The 12,175-nt window shown below is 60.0% G+C and overlaps 1 protein-coding gene and 1 long non-coding RNA gene across 11 annotated transcripts in view; one reads left to right on the forward strand and one right to left on the reverse strand.

Annotated features, from left to right (window-relative positions):
• PHLDB1 (pleckstrin homology like domain family B member 1) overlaps positions 1-12,175 on the forward strand; it is a 49,062-nt gene that overhangs the window by 16,801 nt on the left and 20,086 nt on the right. For 6 of the 10 annotated variants that reach the window (XM_040258118.1, XM_040258120.1, XM_040258121.1 and 3 more), the window contains exons 6-13: positions 1,073-2,418; positions 4,966-5,247; positions 5,707-5,847; positions 5,956-6,093; positions 8,671-8,799; positions 9,160-9,315; positions 11,679-11,789; positions 11,960-12,049. In XM_040258118.1, coding sequence (XP_040114052.1) covers positions 1,073-2,418; positions 4,966-5,247; positions 5,707-5,847; positions 5,956-6,093; positions 8,671-8,799; positions 9,160-9,315; positions 11,679-11,789; positions 11,960-12,049 — 2,393 coding nt within the window. The remainder of the gene's footprint in view (positions 1-1,072; positions 2,419-4,965; positions 5,248-5,706; positions 5,848-5,955; positions 6,094-8,670; positions 8,800-9,159; positions 9,316-11,678; positions 11,790-11,959; positions 12,050-12,175) is intronic. The other 4 variants (XM_040258119.1, XM_040258123.1, XM_040258125.1 and 1 more) reach the window with 1 other exon arrangement.
• Positions 2,621-8,502, reverse strand: LOC120876375. The gene is made up of 3 exons (XR_005724157.1): positions 8,427-8,502; positions 5,486-5,610; positions 2,621-3,118 (listed from the first exon to the last, which is right to left on the reverse strand). It is a non-coding gene; the product is annotated as an uncharacterized LOC120876375 (long non-coding RNA).

Consider the following 12,175-nt stretch of genomic DNA (forward strand, 5'->3'; position numbering starts at 1 on the left):
CCAGCTGCCTTGGGGGTGGGGTGCAGACCAGGAGGCGGCCCATAGGCCTGCCACCCCAGACTTTGCACAGGCATTCAGATGGCTGTGGGGTAACAGGGGTCATCATGGTGCTGGGACAGGTGGACGCGTGTGTCAGGGACATCTAGTGGGCTGGCATCAGTGGTTTCAATGGATTGCCTGGGGATATGAAGAAAGACGGGTGGTCACTGGGATCACCAGTATCCATGGCAACTCCTCTTCCTTGGTGCCACACAGCCCCCATAATTTTGGACCAGACTCAGGCTTGCAGAGGCTTTCCCTTCTCCTCTGCCTCCTGTATGCGAGGCCCTTGGGGGCTCAGAAGCTTGGGTTCCCAGTCCACTCCCTGGGTGGCTTTACCTTACTTTAGATTGTCATGCTACTCCCTCAGCTGTTTGGGGCAGTGGTTCCAGAGACTCCTGGTTGGTTGACGAGGGCTGGGGCAGGGCAAAAGCAGGCTCTTGCTGGTGTGGCTTAATGGTCTAATTGGAGGCCCTGAGCTGCATCTAGTTGCTGGCCAGCCTGGCTTCCAGGAACTGGCCTTCAGGGCCAGGCCCCTCCCTTGCCTCTGATTGGGAGGCTATGTGTGTGTGTGTGTGTGTTTTTCCTGGGTCTCCACTGCGTGTTGGGAGGCGCTAATGTCCTAATAAACGGGGACCCCCTGGAACTTCTGGCCCGCTCCCTAGCATGCCCTGCTGTTCTTTGTAGAATGCGTGCCTGCCCTTTCTGATGGAGAGCTCAAGGAGGTTGGGGAAACCAAGACAGGGAGGAACCTAAAAGTGCCCGGTACTCTTGCCAGCTCTGTCCTAACTCCTAAAATGTTACAGCCGGAACCAAGGGCAAGCGATTTGGGGAAGGTGCTGCAGCAGCAGTCAGTGGCAGGGCTGGCCCCAGGACCCAGGGCTGGCCCCAGGACCCAGGGCTGCTCTTCCAGGGCCTTGGCAGTCCCGCCCTGCTCGCAGGAGGTGGGGGGCGCTGGCTCTTGTGTATATAAAACTCCCTAGGGCCCAGGAGGTGAAGATGGGGCCTGAGGCTGTTTGCATTCCCTTCACAGAATCAGAAAGCCTGGTGAATGGGAACCACACCCCACAGCATGCAACCCGGGGACCCTCTGCCTGTGGCAGCCACAGTTCCCTGGTGAGCTCTATTGAGAAAGACCTGCAGGAAATCATGGACTCACTGGTGCTAGAGGAGCCTGGAGCTGCTGGCAAGAAGCCTGCCGCAACGTCCCCACTCTCACCAATGGCCAATGGCGGGCGCTACCTGCTGTCCCCCCCAACCAGCCCGGGTGCCATGTCTGTGGGCTCCAGCTATGAGAACACTTCTCCGGCCTTCTCTCCACTCTCCTCGCCAGCCAGTAGTGGGAGCTGTGCCAGCCACTCACCCGGTGGGCAGGAACCAGCACCTTCCCTGCCCCCGCTGGTGCCCGCCCGGTCCTCCAGCTACCATCTGGCCCTGCAGCCCCCGAAGTCCCGACCGAGCGGCGCTCGCCCCTCTGAGAGCCCTCGGCTGGGCAGGAAGGGGGGTCACGAGAGGCCTCCCAGCCCTGGTCTCCGAGGTCTGCTGACAGACAGCCCTGCAGCCACCGTTCTGGCCGAAGCCCGCAGAGCCACCGAGAGCCCACGGCCGGGTGGGCAGCTGCCCATGGTGGCGATCAGCCTGAGTGAATACCCGGCTTCCGGTGCCCGGGGCCCGCCCACCAGCATTCCTGGCAGCCCCAAGTTCCAGCCGCCAGTCCCTGCTCCCCGAAACAAGATTGGCACGCTCCAGGACCGCCCTCCCAGCCCTTTCCGGGAGCCGCCAGGCGCTGAGCGGGTGCTGACCACCAGCCCCTCACGCCAGCTGGTGAGCCGAACATTTTCGGATGGCTCAGCCACACGCACCCTGCAGCCTCCAGAGAGCCCCCGCCTAGGCCGGCGGGGCCTGGACAGCATGAGAGAACTGCCTCCCTTGAGCCCATCTCTGTCCCGCAGGGCTCTCTCCCCCGTGCCCGCCCGGACCGCCCCAGATCCCAAACTAACCAGGGAAGTGGCAGAGAGCCCCCGCCCCCGGCGCTGGGCAGCCCACGGGGCTTCACCAGAGGACTTCTCCCTGACGCTGGGGGCCCGGGGCCGTAGGACACGGAGCCCCTCGCCCACACTCGGGGAGTCCCTAGCACCCCGCAAGGGCAGCTTCAGCGGCAGGCTGAGCCCGGCTTACAGTCTGGGCTCCTTGACTGGGGCTTCACCCCGCCAGAGCCCCCGTGCCCAGAGGAAGCTCTCCAGCGGGGACCTGCGGGTGCCTGTCACCCGGGAGCGGAAAAACAGCATCACGGAGATCAGTGACAATGAGGATGACCTCCTGGAGTACCACCGGCGGCAGCGCCAAGAGCGGCTTCGGGAGCAGGAGATGGAGAGGCTGGTGAGCGCATGCCAGGGAGGCTGCGGGCATCATGACGGGCTCTGCCAGAGTGTGGGTGGGCCAGCTGGCAAGGAGGGAGGGGTGCGTGGACAGAGCCTGGGCTTCCCAGGCTTCTCCACTTCCAGGATACACCTCAGTGACCTGGATGCCAAAGCTTTGGTCCCCTGAACTTCCTTTGAAGTCTCTAAGGCCTTACTTCAAATGCATGCTAACTTTTCATTTATTCTGTAACACAGTGTTTGTTTTCATGTATAAGTTAACGTTTCACATGATTTATTGGAATACAGGGAAGTTCTAGGAAAACACACTATGTTTAGGATGAAGCTTTGTACCTCTCAGTTTGAGAACGCAGGGCTTAATGATTAGAAGTTTGAGCCCAGAGAGGGGAGTAGATTTGTTCAAGGTCACACAGCACATCCTGGCAGAACTGGACTTGGAACCCATACCTCCTGTCTTTCTCTCCTGTCTTCTCCAGGCTTTTCTTTAAAAAAGCCTCTGGTCCTTCTTTCTTGCTTCCCTTTGTTGTTGTGGTCGTTTAGTCGCTCAGTTGTGTCCGACTCTTTATGACCCCATGGACTGTAGCCCGCCAGACTACCTGTCCATGGAATTTTCCAGGCAAAAATACTGGAGTGGGCTGCCATTTGTTTCTCTTTGGCCTCTCTCAGTGGGTGGGAGCTGCTCACCTTGGCCTATGCAGGATCTGGAGATGGGGGGAGAAGCAGAAAACACGATAGGCAGCGCTGGCTGATCCGTGGCCAGTCTGTGTGATAGTAATTGTGTGTGTGTGTGTGTGTGTGTGTGTGTGTGTGTGTGTGTGTTCGTGCACACATGCATGCATGGGTGTATTTGGGGGCTGGGTGTGGCTCTGGGCAGCTGTCCTGGAGATGGCATCTGAGCTGGGTGGGGGCTGGGATTCCCCAGATAGCGCAGGGAGCATGGGGGCTCTGGCTGTCGTCTATACCCTGGAGCACATGCACAGGGAAATAGCTTCTGCCTTCTCTCCCTTGTGAGCAGGACAGCAGGGTCCCTGGGAGCCCTGGGATCCAAGGATTGGTTTTAGGAGGAGAGTCAGAACAGAGGAGGTTTGTCTGGAGCCCTTTTGGAAGAAAGAGGCTGGGACTGCTTTGGGTGAGGTGAGGGTGTGGGACAGTGTGTGTGTTGGGGAGGGGCATCGGGGAAGGATGAAGCAGGGCCCCCCCCGCCCCGTCTCTCCCATGGCCGTATCGTCTATGTTTTGGCCTTGGCCTAGACAAGAAGGCTTGACCCGCCCTGGGGTCTCATCCTGGAGGGGGAACAATGAGCCTGGCGCAGGCAGAGTGGTGGGCCCAGCCTCCTTCAACTCCTCTCAGCCTTCGCGCCACCGCGCACCCCACCCCCAGGTGCCTCACCAGCCCTGACCTGCCCCACCTGCCACTTTAAATCTGGAGGCTGCCTGCCCTGCTCCTCCCACCTCAACCGGGCTGCTTATCTGTGTCCTGCGGCAGGGGCGGGGGCACTGGCCCAGCCTCCTGGGTGCTGAGACTCTGTTCCTGGTTTTCATGCCATGGAACTGGGCAAGCAGCAGGAGGGAAGCTGGGTAAGTATCTGGGAGGGTCCTGACCAAACCGTGGTGAGAGACACCAGAGGTGGTGGGACGCCAGGGAGTCAAGGGAGCCTGGGGGAGGCTCCAAGTCTGGGGTAAAATGAGTGGGAGACGGGGCATGCCTGTACTGTCCCATCTTCACCTCCAAGGGCCCTGGGAGGTGTCTGGGTGGGCTTTGTACAGGGACGGGGCAGATGGAGTGGCTGGGCCAGGGACCTGGGCAGCAGCCCCCCGTGCTGGCAGGGAGCCGAGAGCTGCCAGGAGGTGGCGGGGAGCTGAGACGGGAGTAGGGCCGCGGCAGGATGTGCGTGCACTGAGCTCCTCACTGTGTGCACCGTGTCAGGCCCCTGTGGGCCCCCGCATCTGCGTTCCAGCCGCGTCTGTGTGGGCGCCCACCTGTCTGTGTGCTAGACTGTGCTTATCCGTGTGAGTGTGTGCCAGTGTGCGTCCGTGCATGTCAGGGCTGGTGTCTTTGTGTGCGCCTGCCTGTTGCTGCAGGCCGGGGCTCGTGCTGTGTCCTTGTGTGTCAGTGCTGCTGTGTTGGGGTGTCTCTGTGGGTCCCGGTGTCTTTGGATCAACGTGTATCCGTGTCAGCACGAACACCTGAAGTGTTTATCTGTATTCTCACCATGGTCTTTAGTGAGAACGTGCTCACCAGCGTGCGCTCCTGAGTGTGTCCCTGTAAACCCACCTTGGGGCAGAATGAGAAGGGAGACAGGAAGGCGGGAGCCGCTGGTCACCTGGGCAGGGGGCACACAGCCTGGTTCCCCTCGCCTGCCTCGGGGGCACCTGCCCTCCCTCTATCAGCCTCCCCAGACCTTGGGGCCAGGTCTCTCCTGATTTGATTCTGAGTCCGAGCTCCTAGCATCTGTGTCCAAGCTCCTGACAAGATGCCGAGCTTGGTTCTGGGCAGCCTCCTGGCCCCAGGACTGTCCGCTCATGCCCTGCTCTGTCTGCCCTCCCAGGAACGCCAGCGCCTGGAGACCATCCTGAACCTGTGCGCCGAGTACAGCCGGGCTGACGGGGGACCTGAGGCTGGGGAGCTGCCCAGCATAGGGGAGGCAGCCGCAGCCCTGGCCCTGGCCAGCCGGAGGCCCTCACGAGGCCTCGCGGGGGGCATTGGGGCCCTGGGGCGCGGCAGCGAGGAGCCTGGAGGCACCGCCCAGCGCCTGTGGGAGAGCGTGGAGCGCTTGGACGAGGAGAATCTCAAGGAGGAGTGCAGCAGCACTGAGAGCACCCAGCAGGAGGTGGGACCCAGCGGGGGTTGGAGCGCCGTCCCGTAGCTGGGGGCTGGGGCCGTAGCTGGGAGCTGGGGCCGTAGCTGTCGGCCGAGGAGGCAGGCACGCGGTGGGTACCAAGGCCCTGCGAGGGGGCAGTAGCGGAAGTGGGGGACACCCAGGGCTGCAAGGTGTAGAAATGAGGAGGCAAGGAAGAGGGGCAGGTGCTGATGAGTCTCCCAAGCCATAAATATGCTTTATGACCTACCTTTCCTCGGGGCCCCACCCAGGCCTGGCTCTGTGTTGAGTCGTTATTCCCTGCAGCCGAGCCGTGTTGCTCTCCTTATAGGGAGGGGAATTTCCTCCTCAGTCCAGCTGCTCCTTCTCAGTGTCCTGAGACACAGCGATCCATTTTCTTAGATCCATTTTCTTAGTCTCATCCTGGGAGGCTCTAGGCTCCCCCAAGCTGACGGCCCCCCTCCCCTTCAGCACGAGGATGCCCCCGGCGCCAAGCTCCAGGGAGAGGTGCTGGCCCTGGAAGAGGAGCGGGCTCAGGTGCTGGGGCGAGTAGAGCAGCTCAAAGTCCGGGTGAAGGAGCTGGAGCAGCAGCTGCAGGAGTCGGCCCGAGAGGTGAGAGCAAGGGCCCTGGGCGGGACTCCTCCCAGGCCCGGTGATCACCCCAAGCATGGCCTGAGCTGCCCTGAGTGGCCTTGACATGGACTCTGCTGTGGCCTGCAGGCTGAAATGGAGCGGGCGCTGCTGCAGGGGGAGAGGGAGGCCGAGCGGGTGCTGCTGCAGAAAGAGCAGAAGGCGGTGGACCAGCTGCAGGAGAAGCTGGTGACCTTGGAGACGAGCATCCAGAAGGAGAGGGACAAGGTAACCCACAACCTGGCCCGGCTCCGTGCTGGGCGCCAGCGGCCTGGGAGAGGAGGAGAGGGGCTTTTTACCCCTTACCTCATTGTCCATCCCACAGGGGCAGGGGGCTTTGTCCTCAGTGGAAAGTACCAGCTTGGAGGGTGCTGCCAGGGTCTGGGCTGGTGTCTGGGGTCTCCTCTGCCTGGGTCTCTGTTCTCCCTCTGGGTGCCTGGGTGCCTGCCGTTCTGGGCCCTCCGTGCCCCTTCTTGGAAGTGTCGAAGCCCCTTCTTGGGTGGTGAGCACTGCTCCGGGGACCGGTGCTGGGGAGTGATTCAGGCCCAGTCCCTGCATTGGAGGACATCCCCTCCGAGCAGGGCTCTGGGGCTCAGGACGTGAACTTTGGGAGATGGCCCTCGAGTCTCTGCTTCCCCTGAGCCTTCAGGATCTGCATCCCCATCCCAGGGGGTCCCAGCTCCTGCCCCTGCCCCTTTCAGATTTCCTGCCAGCCTGCAGGGGCCACTCCGTCCCACAGGGGCCGTGCCAGCCACTCCCAAGAAGTCCAACAACGTGCCAAAAGCTCCGAAGTGGAGAGGGGCCACCTCTTTCTGGACTTGACAGTATTTTTCCAAGAATTAATTTTCCTTCTGGATTTTTTGGAGAGTGTCTTCCTCCTGCCCCTCAATTTTGAAGCTCTTAAAAATGCGTTGACCCTCCCATCCTTTTTTAATTTTTTTATTTTTTGAGCTTTGGCTCTGGCCCCCAAAACCACACTCCCAAATTCTGTGCCAAATTAACTCCACGCTTACCAACCAGGCCTGCACTAACGCCCTCTCTAATCACTGTCCTGGGCTCTCCGCATGCCCCTAACTGCCAGTGCCACCCACCCAGGCAGGGCTGAGCCGTGCCTGCTTTTGCACTAACTCCATGGGCACCTGTGTGCCCTTGGCCTCTCCCATCTAATGTTGCCTCCTTCCTTTCTTGGTGTGGGACCCCAGGGTTTTGATCAGAAAGGAATGGACAGCGGGTGCAGCTGAATTTTCTCAAGGGGGCATTGGCAGGAGGGGTCCGAGACTGGGGGAGGCTGGCTTGGCTGAGGAGCCTCTCAGCCTGAAGACCTCCTCTCAGTTGGAAAAGCCAGGGTGTGGCCTCCATGGCCTGTTGGCAGTTTCCTGCACAGAGGAGAGGCAGGCTGAGTTCTAGCCATCGTCTGTCTTCCCTCCTGAGCAGAGGGGTAAGGAGGTCAGTGGTGGTGGCATGGCTGGGGAGGCTCTCTGCCACCCAGTGGCTACTCTTCTGAGTTTTCCTCTGGGGCTTCCCAGCTGCAGATACTCCAACCAGAGGGTGGGAAGAAGGGGTAGGCCTCTTCCCTATAGGGCATCGTAGGCTGAGTCCAAGCCTGGGGAAGTGCTTGGATCTCAGAAACTGGCCTGATCATGTCCCCCTCTTCTGGATGGGAATGGGAACCTCATGGATCAGAGGGGTGGGTAGAGGAAACAGGAGGACTCCGTGGTGATGCTCAGCAGTTTAGCAGGAACCTGCCTAGCCTCATTTCTCATTGCCCTGGCATTGCCTGGAGGTGTGGATTTTGCCTTCTCTCTGGGCCCAGTTATTTGAGGTGGTGGTGGTGTTGGAGATGGTGGTAGCCATGGTGGCAGCAATGGAGAAGGTTCCCTTAGCTGCCCCCCACCCTCAACCCCCTGCCCCCAGCCCCAGTCCCAGCCCCAGCCCCAGCCCCAGCCCATGGCCCCACTCTGGCTTTGGAATCCGTGATCACAGTCTCTCCTCTGCCTGTCCTTCGGAGGGGGTGAGTCACCAGCCCCTCCCCTCATCCCCCTTCCCGCCCTCCGAGGTGTCATCTCACCCCAGACAGAGCCATCCACCTCCTCTCTGTACCCACTCCTGGGGCTCCTATTACCATGGCGACGGCCGAAATAATTGCAACCCTCATCCTGCTGAAGTTCAGGCTGCAGAGCCAGCACCCCACCCCCACCCTGGGCAGGAGTTGGGGAGGCTAAGGGGGTTGGGTTGGGGTCCCCTCCGCTCCACTGCCGTAGCTTTAACATCCTCGGCTCGCAATTCACACCCAACCCCTGGATTTAACCCTCACCAATTATACCCTTTTTTTCCAGGGCTAAATTTTGGTCTCTGGGCAAGTGGGAGAAGGGGAGGGGCAGGAGCTGAAGGCTCCTGGTTTGTGTTGTGGAACCAGCTTTGGCTTTGAGCGGTTTGGAGAGAAAACAGAGGGCCTCTTCGTAGGACCCACCCCCCGCCAAACCTCTCTAGTTCAGGGGACTCCAAGAGACCAACATTTCTGCCCGGACCCACACCCTTGCTTCGGACACCGTCGCCTGCACCTGAGTCCGGTCTCGCACCCCGGCTCCTTGCCTTCCCCAGTCTGCACCTCCTCCTCTTGGCTGTCTCCTCTTCCGATCCTGCTGCTCACCCCACCCCACCCCGCCTTCTCTGCTCCCGCCCGCCCGCCCGCCCGCCCCGCGCCCCGCCCCGCCCCACCCCGCGCCGCCGCGGCCCCGGGCCGGAGTTGAGGAGTGTGTGTTCTGTTTCTCCCCTGTGCCCGCCCCCTCCGCCTCCGGCGACCAGGAGAGGGCGGAGCTGGCCGCGGGACGGAGGCACCTGGAGGCCCGCCAGGCGCTCTACGCCGAGCTCCAGACGCAGCTCGATAACTGCCCCGAGTCAGTGCGGGAACAGTTACAGGAGCAGCTGAGAAGGGTCAGTTTCACCAGCCCCCCTCCCCGCCCCCGAGGGCCGCCCGCCCGGAAGAGAGGAGCGGTGGGCCGGGAGCGCCCGGGCCCTGCAGTACCTGCCGGACGCCAGGGTCGGTGCTGTGGCTTGGAGGGGACAGGGAAGGATGGGGGGTTGGGGATGGAGGTTCTCCTTTCTGCTGCTGCAGGCCGCGCTGCCCGGGAAAGCGGCAGGGCCGAGCGGAGGAAAGAAGACAGGGTGGGGGCAGGGCCCCTCCTCCGTTTCCCCGGGTCCAGCCCCCAGAGCTCTCGCCTCTGTAGCCTGGCCTTCCAGGCGCAGAGTGGGATCGTGAGCACCACCCGACCCCCTTTGTCACTGTCATTCAAGGAGGCCGAGGCCCTGGAGACGGAGACGAAGCTCTTCGAGGACTTGGAGTTCCAGCAGCTGGAGCGGGAGAGCCGTGTGGAGGAGGAGCGCGAGCTGGCGGGCCAGGGGCTGCTCCGGAGCAAGGCCGAACTGCTCCGCAGCATCGCCAAGAGGAAGGTGCGCCCGCCCCATCCCGGGCACTGCCGGCTTGACCTCACCTGGCTGAGCCTCGGTCTCATCCTCTGTAAAGCAGGAACAATAACAGGCTGTTGTGAGCATTAAAGGAGATGATGTATGTGGAAACAGCATAGGATGTGGTGATCATAGTAAGCACTCAGGAAACAACAATAGCCGTTGTTCAGAATCTCAGACACGCGCGCCCCCCCCCCTCCAGTGGAAGGTGGATGGGGCTCACGTTCGGAGCTGGGCACTGGCTGGGCCCATGGAGATGGAGGACGAGGAGGAGGGGGCTGAGGAGGAGGCTTGCCCCTTGTGGAGCTCTCTGTCCGATGCTGAAGTGCTGGGACACAGACCTGAGATCTGGATATTAGAGCCAGCCCGGGGTCCTAGAAAGGCATCACTTGGGTTCCAGTCACAGCTCAGCCCTGGTTCAGCTGAGCTGTGAAACAAGGGGCTTGGGTATCACATCTGTCTCGGTCAAGTCTGGTGCTTTAGTTGCTATAAAATCAACTCCTGATCTCAGCCAGACCCGGACAGGGTGATGGGTGAGGATGTGTTAAGCAAGAGTTAGGAAGATGTGGGTGAGGAGACGGGCTCGGGGGGCCCAGGTGTGTTTGTGTACATGCGCACTTTGCCAGGCTGGAGAGAGTAGGTGGGAGGTGAATGCAGTGAGGTTGGGGGAAGGGTGTCAAAAAGTGGGGCTTGATGGCTAGTCTGAGTTTGGTGGTAAGTGGGGGAGTCACTGAACTTCCTCCTGAGTCCAGATCCCTTGCTCCTCTCCGAGATGCTCTGCTTTACAAATGCATTTACCTATCAGTGAAATGAGCATAAGGGCACCTGCCTCATAAGAGAGTTGAGTGAAGTAACACATGCAAAGCATTTTCCAGTGGTTTTCGGTCCTGACAGGTTCTCAGTAAATGGCAGATCTTGCCCGATTACCACTTGGTCTGCTTCAGTCTGCTTGGACTGACCCCAGATTTAGTACAGCTCCCTTCTTCCCTCCTTTCTCTCCTATGTCTTGCTCTTCATGGTGCTAGTTTAAGGCCTCCTCTTTCAGGAAGGCCTCCTGGGATAAACACAGCTCATTGCTACTAGCCCCCATCCTTCTCTCTCACTTAATATCTTTTCATTCCCTTGGCACAAGATTGTTGAGCCAGGCACTACACTAAGCCCTGTTGGGGATATGGAGACAGAAAAGACACTGACTTTGTCCGTGGATCAGACAGCTGGGGTGGGATGGTGGTGATGAGAGATACATATTCACCAGTAGCAGTAGTCCAAGGCAAATGGTGATATGGAATAATTTGAGCATAGAGCAAGGAGCAAAGAAATTGAGGGATAATCAGGGGAGATGTTGGAGAGAGGATAGCATTAGGTCTGGTCTTGGAGGAGAAGTAACTCCCAATGGGTGGAGAAGACAGGCCAGCATTCCTGGAAAAAGGCACTGTATAAGGCCGGCCCAGGAGTGGACGCCTGAATGGCCGATGGTACAACAGGGCCAAGCTGCGGGCATGCCAAGGGCTCAGGGTGGGAGGGAGGCTGGAAAGCAGGTCCAGGTCCAGGAGCCCTTGAGTGCTGGCCGAGGGGTTTTTGCTTTATCCTGTGAGTAGTGAGAAGTCGCTGAAAGATTTTGAGAAGACTGATCTACCCTTATTCATGGATTTAAAGAAAATTATTCGCATAATATATATTCTGGGCTTTCCTAGTGACTCATGTAAAGAATCTGCCTACAAGGCAGGAGACACAGGTTCAATCCCTGGGTCAGGAAGATCCCTTGGAGAAGGGAATGGCAACCCACTCCAGTATTCTTGCCTGGAGAATTCCATGGACAGAGGAGCCTGGTGGGCTATGGTCCATGGGGTCACAAAGAGTTGGACACGACTGAGCAACTAACACACAACTAACACACATTCCAAAAAGGCTAGAAAATTCAGACAAACAAACGAATGAACCTCAAAGGCCATTATAGGAAGCTGTTTGTGGGGTGGATCAGAAAGGTAAGAGAGTGGAAATGGGCTGGTGGAAAAAGTCGAGGCCAGGAAAGCAGGGGGCCTGGCTTGGCGTGGTGGCAGTGGGTTGGGGGCTTGGGGTCGGGTGCAGGACCATTTAGCATCTCCAGGATTCAGGACCTATTGACTCTGGGGGCCGGGGGGTGAGGGGTTTGGGAACTTCAGTTCTGGCCGGTATGCCTGGTGGCCGGTGAGAGAAGGAGTTGACCACAGCAGCCTGCGTTTTCTGGGGGTGAGAGGCTGAGCAGAAGTGCTGGTTGATTCCCTTCACCCAAGCCCAGGGCCTCTGGGCAGGAGAGACAGCCAGGCCTCACCTTGGGCTGCCTCACCCATTGTTCCCATCCTCTCCAGGAGCGCCTGGTGGTCCTGGACAGTCAGGCTGGGCAGATTCGGTCCCAGGCTGTGCAGGAGTCTGAACGCCTAGCCCGGGATAAGAATGCCGCCCTGCAGCTGCTGCAGAAGGTAGCCCTGTCAGGCTGGGAGTGAGGGGGGAGGAGGGCCGGTGCGGGGCTGGGGAAGTGGGAGGTGAGTGCAGGGTGCTGGGTGGAGACTGGCCAGCCATGTGGGATCCCCCTTTATTTGGGGCTCCTTGCTTCATTCCCACTCCTGATTCTGCCGCTTTGGACTTGTAGGAAAAGGAGAAACTGGCTATGCTGGAAAGAAGATACCACTCGCTCACAGGTGGCCGGCCTTTCCCGAAGACCACGCCCACCCTCAAAGAGGTAACGTGGTTGGGTCAGCCCCAGCCTCATGAGCCCACGGGTCTCCTGGGAGGCTCTGGAGAAACATGTGGCACCTTCGCCCCAGGGGCTGAGGTCTAGCGTGGGGTTCCTGAGCTAGAGAGATGC

The sequence above is a fragment of the Oryx dammah genome, unplaced genomic scaffold (assembly GCF_014754425.2).
Source record: "Oryx dammah isolate SB20612 unplaced genomic scaffold, SCBI_Odam_1.1 HiC_scaffold_17, whole genome shotgun sequence".
NCBI lineage: Eukaryota > Metazoa > Chordata > Mammalia > Artiodactyla > Bovidae > Oryx > Oryx dammah.